Raw genomic sequence first — 21,564 nt, forward strand, 5'->3', positions numbered from 1 at the left:
GGAAGAACTCCAAAAAAGATGGAAAATAAGGGGGAAAGCCCTGTAGCCAGCTCCACACAAGATCGTGAAGAGGAGATTGGGAGTACTCTCACTGCAAGCTTAAATTAAGCATCAGTACCCCCTACTCAAACATTTTTTTAAACATCTACTTTGTCCCAGGCACTCTGCTAGGTGACAGGAGATACAAACATTTAAACAAACCAGACCCTGCCCTCAAGGAACTTATATTCACTGTGTTTGTATACAGACACAGACACAGACACAGACACACACGCACACGCACACGCACACACACATAGCATACCCCACCAGCATATATATTTTATTTTGTGTATGAATATGTAAACTGTGTGTGCACATACATATATACATAGCTATATTAATAATGTATACACCTTATAAAACTTACATATACATTTTTTAAAGTATGAGATAAAGATGAAATAATATTTGATCCTAAATTCAGAATACCACTCTCTCCTGGTTCTCCCTCATATTTGACCAATCCTTCTCAGTCTTCTTTACTAGATCTTCATCCAGATTATACCCAGTAACAATAGGTGTCCTTGGGGTCTCTGTCCTGGGCTCTCTTCTCTTCTCCTTCTATACTACTTTACTTGGTGGTCTCATTAGCTTTCATGGATTTAATGGCCATCTCTATGCTGATGATTCTCGATCTACCTATCTCTGCTGACCTTCAAACTCTCTTCTCCAACTGCTTTTCAGGCATATTGAACTGGATACCTAATACATACCTTCAACTCAAATGTCCAAAATGAAACACATTATCTTTCCTCCTAATTCCTACCCCCTCCTACCTTCCCTATTACTGTAGATAGTATCATCCACCCAGTCCCGCCTGGATTCCTCACACTCTCTCACTCTCCATATCCAATCTGTTACCAATACCTGTTGACTTCATTTTACAACATCTCTCAAATACATCCTTTTTTCTCTTTTAAAACTGTCATCCCTCTGTTGCAGGCACTCAACACCTTACATATTGATTACTATAATGGTCTGTTGGTGGGTCTGCCTGCCTCAGTCCAATCCATGTATTTAGCTTGTTTATATAAAATTGTTTGCTTGGTGTCTTCCCCATTGGATTGCAAGCTCCTTGAGGGCAGGGACTGTCTTTTTGCCTCTTTATATCTTTGCCCAGTGCCTGGTAAATAGCAGGCATTTAATAACTGTCTTAATGACTGACTGTCTCAAGTCAAGGGGACCCACTGGACTTTACCAAATAGGGAGGCACTATGGGCAGATCTGTCCCTTAGGAGCATCATTTTGGCACCTGAGTGGAGAAAAATATAGAGGCCACTCAGAAGGTTACTGCAGTAGTCTAGACACAAAATGATGATGGTCTGAACTGATGGTTGCTGTGTGAGTAGAAGACAGATGTGAAGGATGGGAGATGCAGAACCATTCGCTAGTGTATCTGGCAACAAATTGGACAATGTCCTTATGAGATGTTATAGAGGGGGAAGTGACAAGATTTAGCAGGAGGCTGGATTTGTAGGGTAAAGGATAGAAGAGCTGAAGATGACAGAGAGGGTGGAACTTGGGTGAATGGAATGGAAAGTGCTCTGGACATAAACTGAGGTCAGAAGGGGCCTGGGTTTGGTGGTGAAGACACTGTAATGAGAATAATAATCAAGACCACAACTTATCCACGTTTGTCCCAAACATTACTCCCAAAAGGATGATGCAGCTCCATCATAGTCATAGACACTAGGTGATGGGGGAGAGAAGCAAAGGGTGGGTATATTAAGGTATTATATTAAGTTTCAAGTCAAGAGTAATTAGGAAGAGTCTCTGGTGGACAGGCTCTATTTTAATTATTAGAATATACTGATAATATGAAATTATCCTTTATGGATTGAACTGTGAAGGTCCTTGAGCTGTTTTGAAATCCATTCCTTTGAAGCCCAGTGGGTAGCATGGATATTGTTTTCATAGCTGTATCTAGACATGCTCACTACTTCACTGTCTTTTTAATGACATCATTGTCTGGGTTCTTATTTATAACCAAATGATATTTTAGCCATGAATGCATCAAAGAAACAAGCTCTAAAATGCTATTACCTAGTGAATGTTTGAATCTCATTGACAAAAATCAAACTGGGAATTGTGGTCACAAGAAGGAAAATTATACTTGTGCTGAGGCACAGAGCCACAGGGGGACTAATGCAATCCACACCTAAACCAGAATTCCCAGCTGAAGATGTGGAACATCTAATCATTTGGCTTCTATGTGAAGACCTCCGCTGAACATCTCAGGTCAGCTCATTCCCCTCATCCTGCTCTAGGAGAACCCAGTCATATGGGTTTTTTTTCCTTTTAATTGAGCTCCCTTACACCCCAACTTTCAGCCACTACTAAATTCAAATCAACAAGCAACTGATCATCTACTATGTGCTGGACAGGGTACTACTGGAGACACACACACACACACACACACACCAAACAGTCCCTGCCTTCAAGAAATTTATATTCTATTAGAGGAGTGGGGGTGGCCACATACAGATAAATAATTATATATAAAGCCAGTTGTGGAGGGGGGGACCCAAATCACACTCACAACTACTCTTTGCTCTATCCTTTGTTGGTCAATTATATCAAAGTTAAATTTCTATGTGAAATCCTTGATGTATCTAAAGATGTTTAGGTGGTACACTGAGACTGGAGTCTCAGACACTAGATATCTGACCCCGGGAAAATCACTTAACCTCTGTTTGCCTGGGAGGCAGCTAGGTGGCTAAGTAGATAGAGCACTGGGCCTGGAGTCAGGAAGTTCAAACCTGGCCCCAGAAAAATACTAGTTATAATGACCTTGGGCAAGTCATTTAGTCTCTCTGTTTCACTCAGTTTCCTCAACTGTAAAATGGGGATAATAATAGCAACTACCTCCCAGGGTCATTGTAAGGATGAAATGAGACGACAAGTGTAAAATACTTAACACAGTGGTTGGCACATAGAAAGCACTGTTAGTTGTTGTTGTTGTTGTTTTTGTAATTATTTCCAAAACATGATGCCATCATCCACCCAATGGGTGTCCCTGTTTTGTGTCACCTGTACATCTCCACTCACCCAGCACAGGCCCAACTACAGATCTCTGGGACACTAGAACCATTCAGAAAAATATGGAGCCAAGGTATTCTTGCTCTAAAATACAACCTTGGCAAAATCATCCTGGTAGTTTAGGAGAGTAAAAAGTGTAACTAAAGCAGGTAGTCACTGCTATCTAAAAAACAAATAAACTATTTATATAGTAATTATATTTCAACAAATTTGTCATATATACAATTTATATAAATTGATATGTATATGTTATGTATAAAACATTTGCCTGTATTAAAAAGAAAAATAAAAATGCTTATTTATAAAAAAGGAAGAGGAAGGATTTAAAATACTAAGTTATATGTACTAGAATATATCTAGGTATATCTAAATATAATAACATAAAAATATACATTATATAATATCTTTCAAAAACACAAAGAAACCACCACAAAACTCCACTCCTCTGAATTATACAGGGAAAGAAATATTTGCCAGAGGTCTGAGTAAAGACCAAGGACTCCAGTGGCACCTAAAAATGTGTGTGTATGTACAAACACATATATGTGTGCATAAGCATACACATGGACACCTACAAACCAATATATCTACATAGTCACATATACATTGATACATATACATACATACACACATGTGCATAACGCTAACCCAACCATACATATGTGTGTACATACAGCTAAACACACACACACATATATAAAACTAAACTTTGTTAGAAAAACAAAGACCAAAATACCCTTCCCTGAATATGTACTTTCAAGATCCCTTGTAGGCCCAAGGGCTACCTTTGAATGCTAAGGGCAGTGGAACTCAGCACATAATATCAGATTTCTTTTTATGTCTTGACTGGTTTGGCCAATTTCCTTCTTGCTTTTTCCTCTTTTATTTCTTTTGGTTTTAATTCTTTGTTATAAAGGATGGCTCTCCAGAAGGAAAAGGATACAATGGAAATTTAGGTAATATAAAAATAAAAGAACAATAAACATCTATTTTAAAAGGCACCCTAATTCTGGAAAAAAAAAACATCTCTATGGCTGTAATTTAGAATGTAAGCTACTTGTGGGCAGGCAGGCAGGCAGGCAGGCAGGCAGGCAAGGGTTGTCTGGCTTGCCTGGCTTCATGTCACCTGGACCAGAGGAAGCATTTACAAAGACATGCTTTACCTCTCCATCTTGACCTGCTAATCTGAGAGTAGCCGTGACATTGTAGCCCAGACCTAAGGCCACCTTACCCCCACACTCAGTAGTGCTCTTCTTATTTAGAATCTTCAGGATATCTCTGGTAATCTTCTTCAGCTGGTGCCTTGCCTCGTCACGCTCTTTCCCAACTCCATACAGCAGAATTGTACGCTGGTTACATTCATGGCTCGAAGACTCATCCTGTAAATGAGAGCACATGTTGGGAAACAGTTGTGTACAGGGTGGGTGGAGGGTGGACTGAAGCCACAACACTTCATGCACTGAGGGCGGCATCTCTAGGCTGTCATTACGGAAACCTGTGATGCTGCATTTCTCCTCCCTAACCCTGCTCCATCATGCCAGCCTCCATTTTCAATAGTCTTGTTGCTCTGGTTAAAAACCATCAGGTACACCGACTTTTCAGATACATGTATTTAATGATGTGTGCCCAGGTGTCCTATACAAGCCAATTTCTGATTATGGAAATCACATTTAGGCAAAACATGGCATTATCTCCATATTAACTAATAGATACTGCCCAGTACTAAAATCATAAGGTAAACAGCAATTATAAAAACTGTCATTTTCCTTTGTAGAGTGATAACTAATTCCGTACTCTTCAATAAATACAAAGCACATTTATAATTAGCATTTCTATGATCCAGGGCAAGCATTGCCAAACACACCCAAGAAAAACAGTAAGAGGTACTGTCACATCATGAGTATAATCTAGGTACTTTGTTCAACTCTCCACCACCCCCATACCCTTTGAAAATGACATTCTCAGAAATAAACTTATACAGCATAAGAGAAGGAAAACAAAAATAAAAGAAAGGTACTATCGCTGCTTTTTAAGGCAAATTTATTTGCGAGGTGAGGGAGACTTCTGAGATTCTGAAACACCTCCCTAAAAAAGGAGGCAGGGATCCCTGAAGGCCAGGGCTATGGAATTTCTAGAAAGGAAGCAGAGCAAGGCCAGGCTGGTGAGAATCTCAGCTAGGGTGTAATCCATGTGGAGAAGGATACTTCCTATTTTAGTAATTTTTTTTCTAAATCAGTTATTTCTATCCAATGAAACAACTTTTATTTCAACAAAGCACCAGTGGCCCCACCCTTGTTTTGGCTCAGATACTTACTAAGAACTTAGACTTTAAAAAAAAGTTAATTTAACGTGGGGCAGCTAGGTAGCGCAGTGGATAGAGCACTGGCCCTGGATTCAGGAGGACCTGAGTTCAAAGCCGGCCTCAGACACTTAACAATTCCTAGCTGTGTGACCCTTGGCAAGTCACTTAACCCCCACTGCCTCTCAAAAAAAATTTAATTTGACGTAAGGACACTTTCAAGATACTACATAAAATACAATAAAGTGTTTTATGGTTTATAAAGCCCTTTCCTTGCACTAACACAGTCATGCCTATAATATTAGGAGAAAGAATCCTGATTAAGTGATATTACCTTTTCAGAGTCCACAGCTACCAAACACAGGGACCTGGATTCAAACTGAGGCCCTCTGAGGCTGACTTCAACTTCAGGGTTCCCTCCATCAGACCATAATGCCTTTCTCTTTAAGGCAAAATGGTGTGATGTGATTGAAGCAGCCCCACACGGAGATTCATGAGATCTATTTCTAGTATATCCCCATCAACAGTTAGAATGTTAAAATCTATAAAGGTAAAATAGAATAAAAAAAACTATTCTAACACACAAACTAATGAACCCAGGAACATTCAATTACTCTCTCTCTCTCTCTCTCTTGCAGGGCAATGAGGGTTAAGTGACTTGCCCAGGGTCATACAGCTAGTAAGTATCAAGTGTCTGAGATCAGATTTGAATTTAGGTCCTCCTGAATCCAGGGCCTGTGCTTTATCCACTGTACCACCCAGCTGCCCCAGCTATCTTTCTTTTTTAAGGAAAATTCTGTGATTCTATGATATTTGGAATCTTTTACCAAGAGGAAAGTTCTTTGATTCTTGAGCTAATTTTCTTAACCTCCAAAGAAAGGGGGAAAAAGAAATTGCTTCACATGAAGAAAATGGGCAAAGCTCCATTTATGTCCCCAATCAGAGCACAGTATCGAAATGAGAAAATCAAGGGATACTGCATTTGAAGACCTCCACCAGGAACAGCTCCCTTAAGATGAGAAGGCACAGGGGCAGCTAGGTGGTACAGTGGATAGAGCACTAGCCCTGGATTCAGGAGGACCTGAGTACAAATCTGACCTCAGACACTTAACACTTACTAGCTGCGTGACCCTGGGCAAGTCACTTAACCCCAAGTGCCTCACCAAAAAAACCAAAACAAACCAAAACAAAAAAAGATGTGAAGGCACAAGCAGTGCTCTTTATCTGAATTTAATAAATCAATAAGGCAAATCTACTCTTTTCAGAATCCTTGCAGCATCTATTTTACTGAGGTACAAAAATGCTTTATTGAATCTAAATTATCAGTTTATATGAAGAAACAATAAATACAAATAACAAACAAAAAACCTCTTTCCAGATCAATTGTTTTGACAATAAAAACACACACATTCATAGACACCATGCTATGAATAATCAACTAATTAAATTCCTATCTAAAACACCATATTTACTACTGTTTAGACAGTGGGGAATAAAAATCATGCCTTGTTCCTAATGCTAGAAGAAGCTAGAGTTGAGGTCAGCTCATTCATGAGTAATACTCCAGTACTCTCTCCTTTCTTGATTATTTTTGCTTCTTCCTCTTTGTTTTTTTCTAAGGATGATTTTCATTTCATGAAATCAGAGTTGGAAGGTTCCTCAGATACCATTCTGTCCAACCCATGACTAGAATAGTTCTAATATTTTTTTAAAGTTCCATATGTGAAGTCTAAATTTGCCCCTTTTTAACCATCTACCTATTGCTTCTAGTTATGACTTCTGAGATCAAACAGAACAAGTCTACGCTTCCCACAACAGGCTTTCTTTTTTAATTTTTTTTTTTGTGGGGCAATGAGGGTTAAGTGACTTGCCCAAGGTCACACCGCTAGTAAGAGTCAAGTGTCTGAGGCCGGATTTGAACTCAGGTAATCCTGAATCCAGGGCTGGTGCTTTATCCACTGGGCCACCTAGCTGCCCCAACAGGCTTTCTTTTTATGGAGCCTGTGTGAAGGGAGTAATGGATGAATCAAGTGTTGAAGACTTCCATTCTCAGTGACTGCCCAACGTGAGAATAGATTTCAGGCTCCTTTCCCAAGTGGTATCAAAGCTCACAGAAAATAGATAAAAAAATAGGAGTCCTACTTGAAATGGGTAAATATACTTGTTTTCTTCCTAGCACTAATGGAATATTGATAAAAGTATATTTTAATTATCTTTCTTTACCAAGAAGAAAACAACCACATTTCCCATCACTTTTTAAGGTACTATGATAAATAATTCAAATATGAAACCAAAACACAGAGTCACTTTATTTCACCTCAAGAAAACACAAGGAAATTTATCTTTAAATGAATTGATGGGAAATATCTGCTATTAAATCTCCATTATAAATCTATGAAAAAAAGATAGTCTCCAAGGAAGCATTTTTCTGCTTTCAAACATGTTTTATCTAAAGCCTTTTGACTATTTCAAACATACCTCCCCGTTAATATTTACCAAGATATAATGCAGTACCTATAAAATCTCTCAGAATTCCCTAGTTAGCAGAGTAAGTGCTACTTTGAATAGAACTGCTGGGATATGCTCAAATTACCATAGTGTATCTCAATTGCTGTCCAGGTGGGGAAGTAGTTACCTTAGCCATAAGTCTGAAAAATCCTAACAATTAGAAAGGACCTCCGATAGAAGAATTGAGAAATGGAGGAGAGTGAGGGAACAAGGGAGGGAGAGGAAGAAGAGGAAGAGGAAGAAGAAGAAGAACAACAGAGACAAAGACAGAGAATGGCAAAGACAGGGCGAGGAGAGACAGAGACAGATAAGAGTTAAAGATGTTCACTAGTGAAGGGTTTACTTTAAAGAACCACACAAAATTAACAAATAATCAAGAATCTCAAGGGACATACTGGAAAAAAAAACTGTGAAAGAAGAAACAACTTTTTACAACTGTGAAAGATTTAAGATCAATTCAATGACTCCAGAAGTCTGGTGATGAACTGTGCTTACAGCTCCTGGGCAGGCAGAACTAGAAAGGATAGAAGGCACAATGAAAAGACTATTAGATGTTAGAAGACCTGAATTCTAATTCTGCCTCAGATATGTACTAGCTGTGTGACCCCTTAGCAAGTCAAATGGATCTCTTTCAGGCCCAGTTTCCTCATCTTTAAAATGAGGATCATAATAGAATCTCCATTCCATAGTTGCTATAAGGATCAAATGGAAGAGTTTATACAAAGTGGTTAGCAAACCTTAAAATGCTATATAAGTGCTAGCTATTCTTGTGATATTCATTTTTAAAAATGGATAATAGGTGGTTTTATTACATTTGATTATATTTATTAGCTACCAAAAACGTATGTGTGTGTGTGTGTGTGTGTGTGTGTGTGTGTTCTGAGAAGGAATGGGGGTAGTCATAGTGATGAAAAAAGAAAAAATAAAACAAAAATCCCGAATAACCTATTTTTAAGGTAGAAGAGAGCAGAAGTTCAAAAGGGACCAGAGACAAACAGAAACATGGTGTTGCAGAATAATGAATCCCCCCAAGTGGTCACTTAAATCTTAATTCACCCTATTCAAAGATATAATTATGTAAAATATGGTAAGTGGTTCCAGCTCAATGGAAATATTCAGCCCAAATTTGCATACTGACCATTTCATTATTCACATTAATCAGAACCTAAACTTAAAAATAAGTTGGACAAAATGCAGATTCACATTTTCAAACACATTCTTTATGTTCTTTATATACAGAAATGCTCAGGTTTATGATATGTGTCGAGTTCATAATAAAACAACAAAAAGAAAATTTTTCTAAATTGCCAGAGTAGAATCAAATAGTTGTAAAAGGAAGGGCCCTGATGAGAAAGAGCTTATTAATAACAAAAGTAGGGTAGAAGTAACTGGAAGAATTGGAACAAGGCAGTGGAAAATGTAAAAACAAACACACAAAAAATCATCAGGAGACCCTTAAGATAGTCATCCTTGATGACTGGAGAGAGTGGGGAACCAGTTATTGACAAATGGCTGGAATGGAGGGCAGTGAGTGGAAGGGGTGTCCAGAGCAGCACTTAGAAGGGATCAATGACACCAGCACCTGTGCACCTTGGGAGGTGTGACAGTCCTCTCCCATACATATCACCCAAATCTTTTCACAGGCATCTTGGTCACACATTGTCCTTTCCCACAAGTGTGTAGAGTGGTTGGTTTAAAGGTGGCTTGTTATGGTATCACTTTGTTTACATTAGCATTTGCTGAAAATGCCTTCATTAATGAGCAAAACATGTCATATGGCTGATTGCTAAGATGTAAAAACTCAACTCAGGATGTATAAACTACAATTTGGAAAAGACTCTGATCCACAAAATACCTTGGCAGTTAATTAGAGACCTAGAGTGAACCGTGCCCTCCACCACATACATCCTCGCCACCATATTTATAATATTTTTGGCTTGTTATTGCTATGGTTTTAAACATCAATTTAATACTTAATTTTTTAATTAGTACTATTAGTTAGGTAATTCCAACTTTCCCCCAATATACTCACAAAGTACAGAAATTCAATAAAACCTGTACAGCTAATTTTTATACCATCTTTTAAATTAGAGGACATTGTGTTTAAAATTATGTCTTTAGTCAATGGGAGAAAATATTGTGGACCAATGGATTGAGTATCAAGAGATTATTTAGGGGCAGCTAGGTGGTGCGGTAGATACAGCACTGGCCCTGGATTCAGGAGGACCTGAGTTCAAATCTGGCCTCACACACTTGACACTTACTAGCTGTGTGACCCTGGGCAAGTCACTTAACCTTCATTGCCGAGAGAGAGAGAGAGAGAGAGAGAGAGAGAGAGAGAGAGAGAGAGAGAGACAGAGACATTATTTATTGCAACTCTTTTTCCTGTAGGCAAGATGCCCCAGAAAAGCAAGACAGAGGTTTAATGATCTTCCCTACACATTTTAGAAAAAATATCCAACAGGAGTGTATTTTCCCAAGGTAGATTTTTCTGTCTGCCAGGGCTGTGTTTTGAGCAATATGAGTGAATAGCATTTTTTTTGGGGGGGGGGGGTGAGGCAATTGGGGTTAAGTGACTTGCCCAGGGTCACACAGCTAGTAAGTGTCAAGTGTCTGAGGGCAGATTTGAACTCAGGTCCTCCTGACTCCAGGGCCGGTGCTCTATCCACTGCACCACCTAGCTGCCCATGAATAGCTTTTAAAAACCAGTGGTATGAAGTCAACTGAGAAATGCTTTACCCTCAAACCAGGAAACTCCTTTATCTGTCAAAGAAGCAGTTTATGTAATGTGGGTTTTAGAGGAAGAGTCTAGTGAGGAAACCTATATCTGATCCACTTCCTTACTAAAATGGACTCCATTGTAACCTTATGTTGACAAGTACCTTTCAGTCAGTGATTCATCTATTGATTGATGGATTCATTCATTCATTCACCAAAAACTTTCTCAGGCACAAAGTATGTACAGAACTTTGATTCAAATTACTGTTTCTAAAGTACATATCTGAAACCTATTCAATAAAAGTCCAGGATCAAATGGGAAATACTTTAGAATGAAAAGCTCTTCACATCCTGATGCCCTCTTCCCTTTCCTGTCTTCTTATACCTTATTCCAACCCCTCCCTGTATTTTGTGACCCAGTGAGACTGGGTCATTGTCCATGACTGCTGAGCTCCTGTGTCCAAGGATTTCATGAATTCGAGACCCCTAATTCTCTCTAAGAAGGGCTAGTGACACAAAGTCATTGCTATTCCTCACATCTCCAGACACCAGGTATTTTCAATAGCTATCCCCCTATGCCTGGAATGCTCACCACACTAATCTTGTTCACCAATTTTTTACAAAGAGCCTTTTCTGGTTCTCTCAAATCTTGGCACTATTTTTTCTTTTCCAACTGACTATCTCAAATTTATCTGGTGTGGATCTTATTTGCACATGTATTTTCATGTTCTCTCCCCTACCTAGACTTCTGATTAAAGAGATCAGAAATCTCCATAATGAAATTTTTACAAGACCAAAAAGTCCCTACTTTGGGGAAGTTTTGCTATATCCCTCCCTACAACGAGTAAAGATAGATCAAAGTAAAGATTTAACTGTCTTAGGAACAAATCATTCAATGCAGATTTTTTACATCAAAATGACCAAATTATTATTGGTCCTTGGATAATTTCCCCAGAAAAGGGAAATTACAAATTCACTTCTCTTCGATTCAGACTCTGTTTCTCTCTTAACTACAGGCAAAACACTACGTTAAGTACTTGGTATGAATAATGAAATTAGGCATGGTCCCTTTCCTTTGAGAAATTATGACCTAATGTATATATCTTGCCCACCAAGCAATACACATAAGATATATACATTAATAACTGTGGAACAGGAAGAATCAGTTAAATATTAGTGTCAAAGAGAGATCATGATGGCAAAGAAGGACTATGAAAAAAATCCAACTTGGCTGAGGTCACTATCTCCTGGGAAGAATACAGATGGCTTCATTATAAGAACTAACATTTATATGTAGTGATGTGATTTATTTGTATTTCCTCTTTTGAGTCTCAAAATAATATCATGAAGGAGATACTGTTGTTGTTGTTGTTGAGTCATTTCAGTCATGTCTGATTCTTACTAATCTCATTTGGGGTTTTCTCGACAAAAATACTGGAGTGGTTTGTCATTTCCTTTTCCAGCATAAATGGGGAAATTGAGGCAAACAGGGCTAAGTGACTTGCCCAAGGACACCCAACTAGTAAGCCTCTGAGGCCAGATTTGAATTCAGATCTACTTGACTCCAGTGCTCTATTGACCGCATCACCTAGCTGTCCAGGAGGAGATACTACAGATATTGTCTCTATTCTTCTGAGGAGCAAATTCACTTAAGTCATTGTCCATGACTGCTGAGCTCCTGTGTCCAAGGATTTCATGAATTCGAGACCCCTAATTCTCTCTAAGAAGGGCTAGTGACACAAAGTCACACAGCTAGTTGAAGGCAGACCCAGCTTTCTTAACTTGGGCTAGTATTCTGACCACTGGGGCTACTCATGATTCTTCCCAGGAAAAACTCCATCACTGGAAAAGTGGCAGGTTTTTATTTGGTCCCTGGTACTGTCTTCTTCAGTAACTAAATTTTTAGGTTAGTAGCAATTCCTATTGAGGTGGCCTTTCCCCAAAGGGCAGAGGCAAAGGTTGGTTTCAATATTTTAATCAATTTCACTGGCCATAAAAGCAAATAGGTCCAATGGTCAAACTGAAAATCATTCTTTTCTATGTGGCTGAAAAGATATTCTATTTATTAGAAAGTATTTGGTGCCCTAGACACAGTGGAAAGACTGTTCCTTTCTTTAGCTCGGTAGAGTTATTTTCAGAAGCAGACTTGGAACTGAAATCCTGTAGCTGAGCAGGATTCAATTCAAACTAGAGATGAGACAGTGATCGAGCTAGAATGCCTTCCTCCCTCCCTCCAAAACCAGTGAGAATGAGCAGTTCACGGTATTGCAGAGCATTACAAAGCAAAGAGGAAGAGCATTCTCAAAAATGATGGGGTATTTTTTTTTTTAGTGAGATAAGTTGTTGAGAATCTCATGGGCAGTTTACAAATTGTTGATTTGTGAATGTCAGAAAGATGAACTAAATCCTAATATAGACGACATATGTACACCCCTGTTTGTTGATTAACTATATTCACGCATTCAGGTAAGAATTTGGAAAGGTTCTCCAGCCAACCAAATTTTTCAATATAGAAAGTCTGTAATATGGAAATGTTTTACATGATTGCACATATATCACCTATATCAAATTGCTTACCATTTTAGAAAGGAGACAGGGGAATGAGGGAGGGAGAGAGATTTAGAACTTAATTTTTTTTAAATGAACATTAAAATTGTCTTTACATATCATTGGAAAAATAAAATACTATTTAAAATAAAATAAAGAAAAATATAGAAAGTCTAACGGATTCCTCAAGATAAGGAATATTTGTTCTCTTTAGAGACCTAGACTTCAGTTTGGTAAATTGAGCCTGTTGAAGTTATAATGCTTTTCTTTCATGTGCTGTCTTTCATCTGAATATCTTAAACACTTTAAAAACATTAATTAGAGCTTGCAATGACTCTTTTAGGTAAATTTATTCTCATTTTGTCTGAGTGGAGGGCTTACTAAGACTCATACTTCCCAGGGGTTACCTTATAAGATGCCTATTTGGAAATAAAGTTCCCTGGGGCATCTAGGTGGTGTAGTGGATAGAGCACTCCGTGGTCCTGAAGTCAGGAAGACCTGAGTTCAAATCTCAGTTTAGACACCGGGGTGACGCTGGGTAAATTACTTAATCCCAATTGCCTCAAACATGCAGGAAATAGGGGATAGCTAGATGGAACAGTAAGAGCACCGGCCCTGGAGTCAGGAGGTCCTGAGTTCAAATCTGGCCTCAGACACTTAACACTTACTAGCTGTGTGACCCTAGGCAAGTCACTTAACCCCAACGGCCTCACACACACACACACACACACACACACACACATACACACACACACAAACCAAAAAAACATGCAGGAAATACTTGGATTCTGGACTATAGAAAGGACCCAAGAGAGCATCTTCTCCAACCCCTTCATTTTTCAGGTGTGGAAACTGAGGCTCCCAGCATCATATGGAAACAGAGTCAGGAAGTAGAGCCAGCTCCTTCGGACTCCAAATCTAAGAAATCATGCTTGCTGCCTGTACACAATTTATTTCTCATGCCCAACATCACAAGTCTACATTGTGAGACACTTTGCACAACAAGGTGGAAAACAGCCCCAACATCATCTTTTCCAGAAATATCTAATCCAGAGCCCAAAACCCAAAATGCATGAAGGTGCTTCATGTGTGACACTTAGTGGCATTATTGGAGGGAAAGAGGAATGGGCTGACAGCTTTGCAGAGTGGTTTTTGAGTGCCTGTCTGTTTGGGCAAAATGCATTCCTCTAGAGAATAACCACAAAACTGAGTCATTATGTAACTAAAGATACGGACTTAATATGGTCTGAATTCTTTCTTATCTCATGTGACTCCAAAAGGCATAAGAATAAATAGCAGTCGCCTAATATTAACAGAATATCCTAAGGGCTTTTACAGAAGTGTGTTTGACATATATCCAGGCACAAATTTAAAAAGAACCCATTTCTAATACAAAACCACTGACTTACTCCAACTTTGGGGGGGGGCATTACTCCAACTTTTTATTCTTTCAACACTGGAAAATAACCCCCTAAAATCAGTTAGGCTTCACTATGTTAAGAAATAGCATTGTCTCTTTCTTCAAATTATCCCACCTTCCCATCTCATATCCTTTGGAAAAAATATTTAAGTCAATATTTAATTTCTATTAATCTATTAATTAACATTTAACAAATATAGAATACTCTATAATGATGGAGGCTTACTGCTTGTATGCCCTTGGATAAGTCACATATCCCCTGGGATTTTGTTTCTTCATTTGTAAAATAAGTGGTTTGGCCTGGAAGGCTTCTGAGGTTCCTTCTATCTCTAGTTCAACAATCCTATCCTCCCATCCCCACCCCAACCTGCACTCCTTGCCCCCCACCCCCAAATTAAGCTACTTACAAAGGGAAAGAAATAACAACATGCTGTGTTCATGGTTAAATTCTATTCCAGAAAACTAGAGAAAGACTCTTTATATAATAAGCTCAGTAATGATAGAAAAGGCTTTCTTTCCTAATGTGATTGGGCCTTCTGATACGCCATAATGTGGGGAAACTGTTCCGCTTATAAAGGAGCCCATGAAACACTGCTTCGGGGTAATGACATTAGTAGCCAGGACCCAAACCAAAGGTAAAACTTAACATCCCTCACAAGCACTCATAATGCTGAGCTAATGTCATTATGTGCTCCAAGGTAATGTATCACACAGTATTTGAACACAATTTCATCACTTTCAGTTAAATAATCATATGCAAGAAGAGCCAAGGCCACAAACTGGAAGAAATGGGCTTTATTTATTTTCAAACTGAAAAAAAAATACTGTCAGAAGAGTTTAAATGCAAGAAGAATCATCCAGACAAAGTGTCTCTGTAAAAGGCCTGTAGAACTCAAATGGCTTTTTCAATGACGACCTCTCAACTCGCTCCCTCCCTTCCCCCACCATTCCCCCGCCAACCCCCTCCTTTTCCCAGGAAATAAAAGCAGAAGTGGGACAAACAGTTCAGTGGACGGTCATAGACTGAGCGTGTCTTATGCACAATTGGTTTTAAAAGTAATCTCTAACTCTAAGAAGTCATCTCTTTCTTTCTAGAATACCCAAGATTAGACTGATGAAGCCATCTGTATCCTGAACGAGTTTTGCCATCTTTTAAAAAAAAAAAGGAAGGAAAAAAATAAAGAGCAAAAGGATAGATGCTTCTCTCCAAGCAGGATTAACATCCAGTGACTGAATAAATTCAGATCCTTCAGAGCCCTCTTCCAGAGTGAGTAATTTTCTATTTAGAAGTATATTATAATACGTATGTTGCCAAAATAAAATGTTTATTAGAATAGCATTTGTGATATAAAACATAAATAAATATATTCAAGTATATCTATGTGATATTATTATATGTACTACTATATTATAGAGCACCTGATAAATAGTGATATAAACATGCAAAAATAAAAAAGTGAATTTAGTTCATGGAAAATACAGGTTTGCACAGTGTATTTTCCTGCTGGTGGGAGAAGAAACCTTCAAGGGTCTTCTAATAAAAGGTTAAGAAATGATAGCTTATTTTAAGGTCCGAAAAATGGCTGAGATTGAAGCATCAAAATATTAAAGGAGTTTGATAATGATATTTTGAATGTACTTTTTAGAAACAAAAATCTATTTACTTCTTATTGGAATCATTATTAAGTAAATTGAATTATTCAAACCTCTCCCATAAGGCTGTTACACAAACGTGAGTACCATCCCAGACAAGGAAGAACAGAGCCAGGTGCACTCGCTCTATCCACATTTATCTTTTTCCACATTTATCTTGTGTTCCCAAGCTCTGAAAATAATCCCTGGCATATAGTAGATGTTTAGAATTGTAACTTGGCTATTATAACTGACTTTGACTATTATAATTTTAGAAATCTAAACTAGGTTCGAAATGACAAAAAATGATTTACAATTCTCTATTACAACAATAAGAAAAATAGAATTCTCTGTAGTGTAAAATGTCAAGTTCTTGTAATAAAGAAAGATAAAATCGGCCATTACAAGATTAGGAACCACTTCAAATTATGACTTCCCAATATGTCCTGACCTGATAAAAAGATAGGTGGTTCAAGGCTATCAGCACCAGACCTAGTGGATAGAGGGCTGACTTCCACACCACTGGTTCAAGTTTTAGCTGTGGCCATACCAGCTGACCAACCCTGATGCTCTAGACCTATAGCTTTTAAAATGTGGTCCAAGGACCTGTAGGGAGGTCTTCAAAACCCTTTCCAGGGGTCCATGAGGTTGAATGTCATTTTTACATAATACTAAGATGTTATGCACCTATTAAAATACTCCTCCCTTTTTCAACTACATAACTGTGTGTGGCAGGATTTTCTTCATGTTTTCTTCAACCAAAACAACATCTCACAACAGAATGAATGCAGACGTAGATATGAGAATCAAGCTATCTTCTCTTAAGATCTGCAAACATTTTCTCACTAATTTTTGTTTGTTTGTTTTGGAAAGTAGTTTTTTAAAAAATAAAAATCTGTTATTTAGGTTAAGATATAGTGTGTTAATTACACTTTTTATATTTAAGAGAACCAAAATATTTAAAAACAAAAACTCTTTGGGGTCCGCAGTGATAGTTAAGTCTGGAAAGGGGTCCTGAGAACAAGAATGCCTGAGGACTGTTGCTCAATCCAGGCAACTAAGTTGCAGAAGAAGCTGCCCTGCACTGGTGGACACAGTTTCTTCCCCAGGGAGGTCCCTATACCAATAAAATTACAGGCTTAACCTCTATGACTTAAAGGTTGCATGACTTTCTCAACATACAGACTGCAACTCCCCTCCATGACTTTGGAGAGGGTCTTTGAGAGGTGTGGTCTCCTCCTGAACATACTGGTGAAGAGTTTCTTTCTGACCTTTCATATACTGGTCCTCATTGACATGCAGACCAACAATGGCCCAGTCTCATTAGACATGCTAGAGGGTATACTTCATTCCCAGCAACTCTGAAGACTATGGGTCACCTCCATCAATAGGAATCGTGGGAATAACAAGTAGTGGAAGAAGTAACACATGGTGGGGGAAGTTTATGCATAAACATAAAGCTATTATTAAAAGGTGAGCTTGATTTGTTTTTTATGCAAAAGAAGAAATTCATTTGTATTTCAATTCTAGGGTATTGGATTACACATCCACATGATTCTCTCTTTTTTAAGCTCTCTATAATAGACATGTTGAAAAGCAGCCCAACAGAGTGAAGAAAAGCATAGAAAGCTTCAGTCAGGTTGACCTGGGTTCAGATCCCACCTCTGACACATACTGATTTTGAGAACCTATGGCACTTAACCTCTTGGTGTCCCAAACAACTATTAACTAGAGCAGTTTGTAATCTGCAATGGCAGGTAGTGATTTCTCAACATGACTCTCTTAGAGGAATAAAATCATAGGTCCAGAGAAAAAAAGAAAGAGATAGGCATAACTCAGAACTCATATTTGGGAAGCATTTTGCTTCATGATGAGGCAAATGAAGTATTCTATAAATGTAGAAAATCCTCCAGAATAATCTTGAGTTTCTAAAGTAAACATGTTCCATTCCTTCATTATTTCGTCATTTACCTCTTTTCAAATTTTCAAATGTAATCAATGGTATTGACGAAAAACGTGCCTCAAACTAAGACTGAGATGATCTTAGTTCAAATAATTTTTCTCTAAAGCAGGGATTCTGCACCTTATAATCATCATTAGATAGGAAATATGAGGTAGTCCTTCCCAGCTCTATCTAAAAGTCTTTCTTTCAAACCATCACACTTTAAAAAAATAAACAACCCAGTCACCACAAACAGAACTTTTAACTTCTCAGTAATGTGGACTGACAATGAAAAAAGGCAGGAATATAGTCCAATTCCAAATATAGACAATTTTAAAACTTAAATTCAAAATTTTTCTACTAAAGAAATATTAGGGGGCAGCTAGGTAACATAGTGGATAGAGCACTGGCTCTTTATAGATTATAGATTTGTATAGCAATTATATATCATCTAACATAAACATGAATACATGCTTACATATAATCTATGCAAATATAGAATATATTTAGTATAATATATCTTTCTTTCTTTCCAAAGGTAAGAAGGGGGAAATGAGTGACCTCTCCAACTTCACCAATGGAACTGGAAATAACAGTCTCTGTACCAGAGATTACAAAATCACCCAAGTTCTTTTCCCCCTGCTCTACACAGTCTTGTTTGTTGTAGGCATCATCATGAACAGTCTGGCAATGGGAATTTTCTTCCAAATCCCAAGCAAATCTAACTTTATCATCTTCCTCAAGAACACTGTCATTTCTGATCTTCTCATGATACTGACTTTCCCCTTCAAAATCCTCAGTGACGCAAAGCTGGGAGCGGGACCTCTGAGGGCATTTGTTTGCCAGGTTACCTCTGTCATATTCTACTTCACCATGTACATCAGTATCTCCTTCCTTGGCTTGATCACCATTGACCGTTACCAGAAAACTACCAGGCCATTCAAAACATCCAGCGTCAACAACCTGCTTGGAGCCAAGATTCTGTCGGCTGTGATTTGGATATTCATGTTCCTCCTGTCCTTGCCAAACATGATCTTGACCAACAAGAAACCAGTGCACTTGAACGTGAAGAAATGTGCTTTCTTGAAGTCAGAGTTTGGCCTGGTGTGGCATGAAATTGTCAACTACATCTGCCAAGTCATTTTCTGGATCAATTTGCTTATCATAATTGTATGCTACACACTGATCACTAAAGAGCTGTATCGATCCTATGTAAGAACAAGGGGGGTGGGGAAAGCCCCTAAGAAAAAGGTAAATGTCAAAGTGTTTATCGTCATTGCTGTGTTTTTCATCTGTTTTGTGCCTTTTCATTTTGCTAGGATTCCCTACACCCTAAGCCAAACAAGAGATGTTTTTGATTGCGCTGCTGAGAATACCTTATTTTATGTGAAAGAGAGCACCTTGTGGCTGACTTCCTTAAACGCATGCTTAGATCCATTCATATACTTTTACCTCTGCAAATCCTTTCGGAATTCCTTGATGGGCATGTTGAGACACAGAAATACTCCTATGATGTTCTCACCCCAGGAGATCAGAAACAAAGGGCAGGACAATAGCAGTCCATCAGAAGAGATCCCATTATAAAGTAAACAGGCATTGGGGAAAAAAACAACTTTGTTGAAGAAAAGCACTCTATAAATCAAAGTATTATTGCTTACTCAGAAACAGGTGAATCGATGGCCAAATACACTGAAACAAAGAAATTTTTTTAGAAAGGTCAATAAAATATTAATCTTCAGCTATGACCTTTCAGTATTCTAAGCTATTGTTAATATGTAGGGAAGTAGCCTAATGGAAAGATATGTAACAAACTACCACATAACAGAGTCACAGTGCATAGTAGAAAGATACAGACTCCCCGCCCCCAAGATTATATAGCTAATCAAGTACTGTACACTATCTGCTTTGGTTTTTTTAATGGATAAGGTTTCCTTATTAATAGGAAAGGAATGGTCTAACTTCTGAATAATAATCATTGCTTAACAAAACTTACATATGCTAAGGTATTAGTTCTTAACTCAGTATCTGACTTAAATGTTTAAGTAGTTTTGTTGTCCTAAATGGGCAACAAAGGTCATAGCATATATCCTGATAGTGAACTACGAACATTAACTTGATTGGCATGACACAAATGAATTTTATTTTATCTTTAAATCAGCATTAAGCAAACTTCTAAATTTCTAAAGAATGTGTCCTTCACTTAATGGGAGCAGAGACATTAGAGAAGAAAAACAGGTGTTTCTAGCGCATTTGACATTCAGTCATTAAAGCAATTCAGGAAAGTACAAAGTACTCTGAAACTGGAAATTGATTTTTAGCTTATAATTCTGACTATATTTATGGGGTAAAAGACTGTTAATGACGCTTAGGGAAATTGAATCATTTCCAGAAAATGTTGTTTGATTTAATGGCTATTTCTCTGTCTAATGTGGCTATGCTGAAGCACCATCCAGTCATCATAAAGAATGTAAATGGTAAATAGTAATTGTCATCAGCACTAGCTCCTTATTTACATACTATTATGCAAAGGAACTCAAAGGTAGAGCAGGCTTAACTGCAAATGATAAAGGAGTCATTGGAATTACACATGAATCTATTCTATAATTTTTCCTAATTACAAAAACATTTCATCTAAATACATATGTGTACACTAAAGTGCTTCTCTTTAAGACCTCATCAAGGCATGGGGGTGACATGGAAGAATCCAAGGCTAACCTGAGGGGGCACAACCAGATGGAAAGATTTCTTCTAAGGGACTGGCAACTATTATCTGTACCGCAAGGACCAAGGCAGCTGAGCTCAGAGAAGATAAAAAACTTTGATGTGATATATGTGTGTATGTGTGTGTGTGTGTGTGTGTGTGTGTGTGTGTGTGTGTGTGTGTGTGTGTGTGTGTAGTAACTAATGAAGACAAGAAGGTGTTCTAGGTGGAGGCGAGTTCATACCGCTGAAACCTCAGCTTTTTGAATTCGTCTCTAAGACTCTCTAACTGGTTATTTCACCATAACGTCCAATCCTCAAAGACTTCAAAAATATAAATATGAATGGGTAACATTTCACATTACTTTTTAAAACGATCCTGTCAAAATTTCAATTCAATGATCATTTACCTATTAAGTACCATGTATGTGAGAATCAAATCAGTTTGCTAGGCTAATCCAACAGTGGTATTTTCTCACCTGAATTACCTTAATATATTTTCTCAAGATGGAAAAATATGAACCGCTGAGTTTTTGCATAAGCACCAAAACAGTACTTCTCAGGTTATGTCGCTTTACCACAGAAGCAAGTGTGTTGCCTTTTATACTTCATGGATGCCGATGAGATTTCAATTCTGAAATCTAAATTAGGATTTCATAGAGATAAATAGGCCAGGGGGTTTGGGGGGAGAAATCAGCTTAATATTTTAATTCTCAG

General features: G+C 38.0%; 2 protein-coding genes across 2 annotated transcripts in view; one reads left to right on the forward strand and one right to left on the reverse strand.

Moving 5' to 3' along the window:
* MED12L (mediator complex subunit 12L) overlaps positions 1-21,564 on the reverse strand; it is a 389,065-nt gene that overhangs the window by 96,117 nt on the left and 271,384 nt on the right. Inside the window, 1 exon segment of the mRNA XM_043991447.1 lies at positions 4,313-4,460. Within this exon segment, the coding sequence (XP_043847382.1) occupies positions 4,313-4,460 (148 nt within the window).
* Positions 15,577-19,744, forward strand: P2RY12 (purinergic receptor P2Y12). Its single transcript, XM_043991439.1, has 2 exons — positions 15,577-15,840; positions 18,686-19,744. Exon 2 carries the CDS (start codon positions 18,700-18,702, stop codon positions 19,729-19,731), a length of 1,032 nt encoding a protein of 343 aa, XP_043847374.1. The 5' UTR covers positions 15,577-15,840; positions 18,686-18,699; the 3' UTR covers positions 19,732-19,744.

This window comes from Dromiciops gliroides, chromosome 3 (genome assembly GCF_019393635.1).
Source record: "Dromiciops gliroides isolate mDroGli1 chromosome 3, mDroGli1.pri, whole genome shotgun sequence".
NCBI classification, from domain to species: domain Eukaryota; kingdom Metazoa; phylum Chordata; class Mammalia; order Microbiotheria; family Microbiotheriidae; genus Dromiciops; species Dromiciops gliroides.

Bases quoted from the DNA above. Each gene is read 5' to 3' on its own strand.
- P2RY12 (XM_043991439.1), top strand. From the start codon at position 18,700: ATGAGTGACCTCTCCAACTTCACCAATGGAACTGGAAATAACAGTCTC.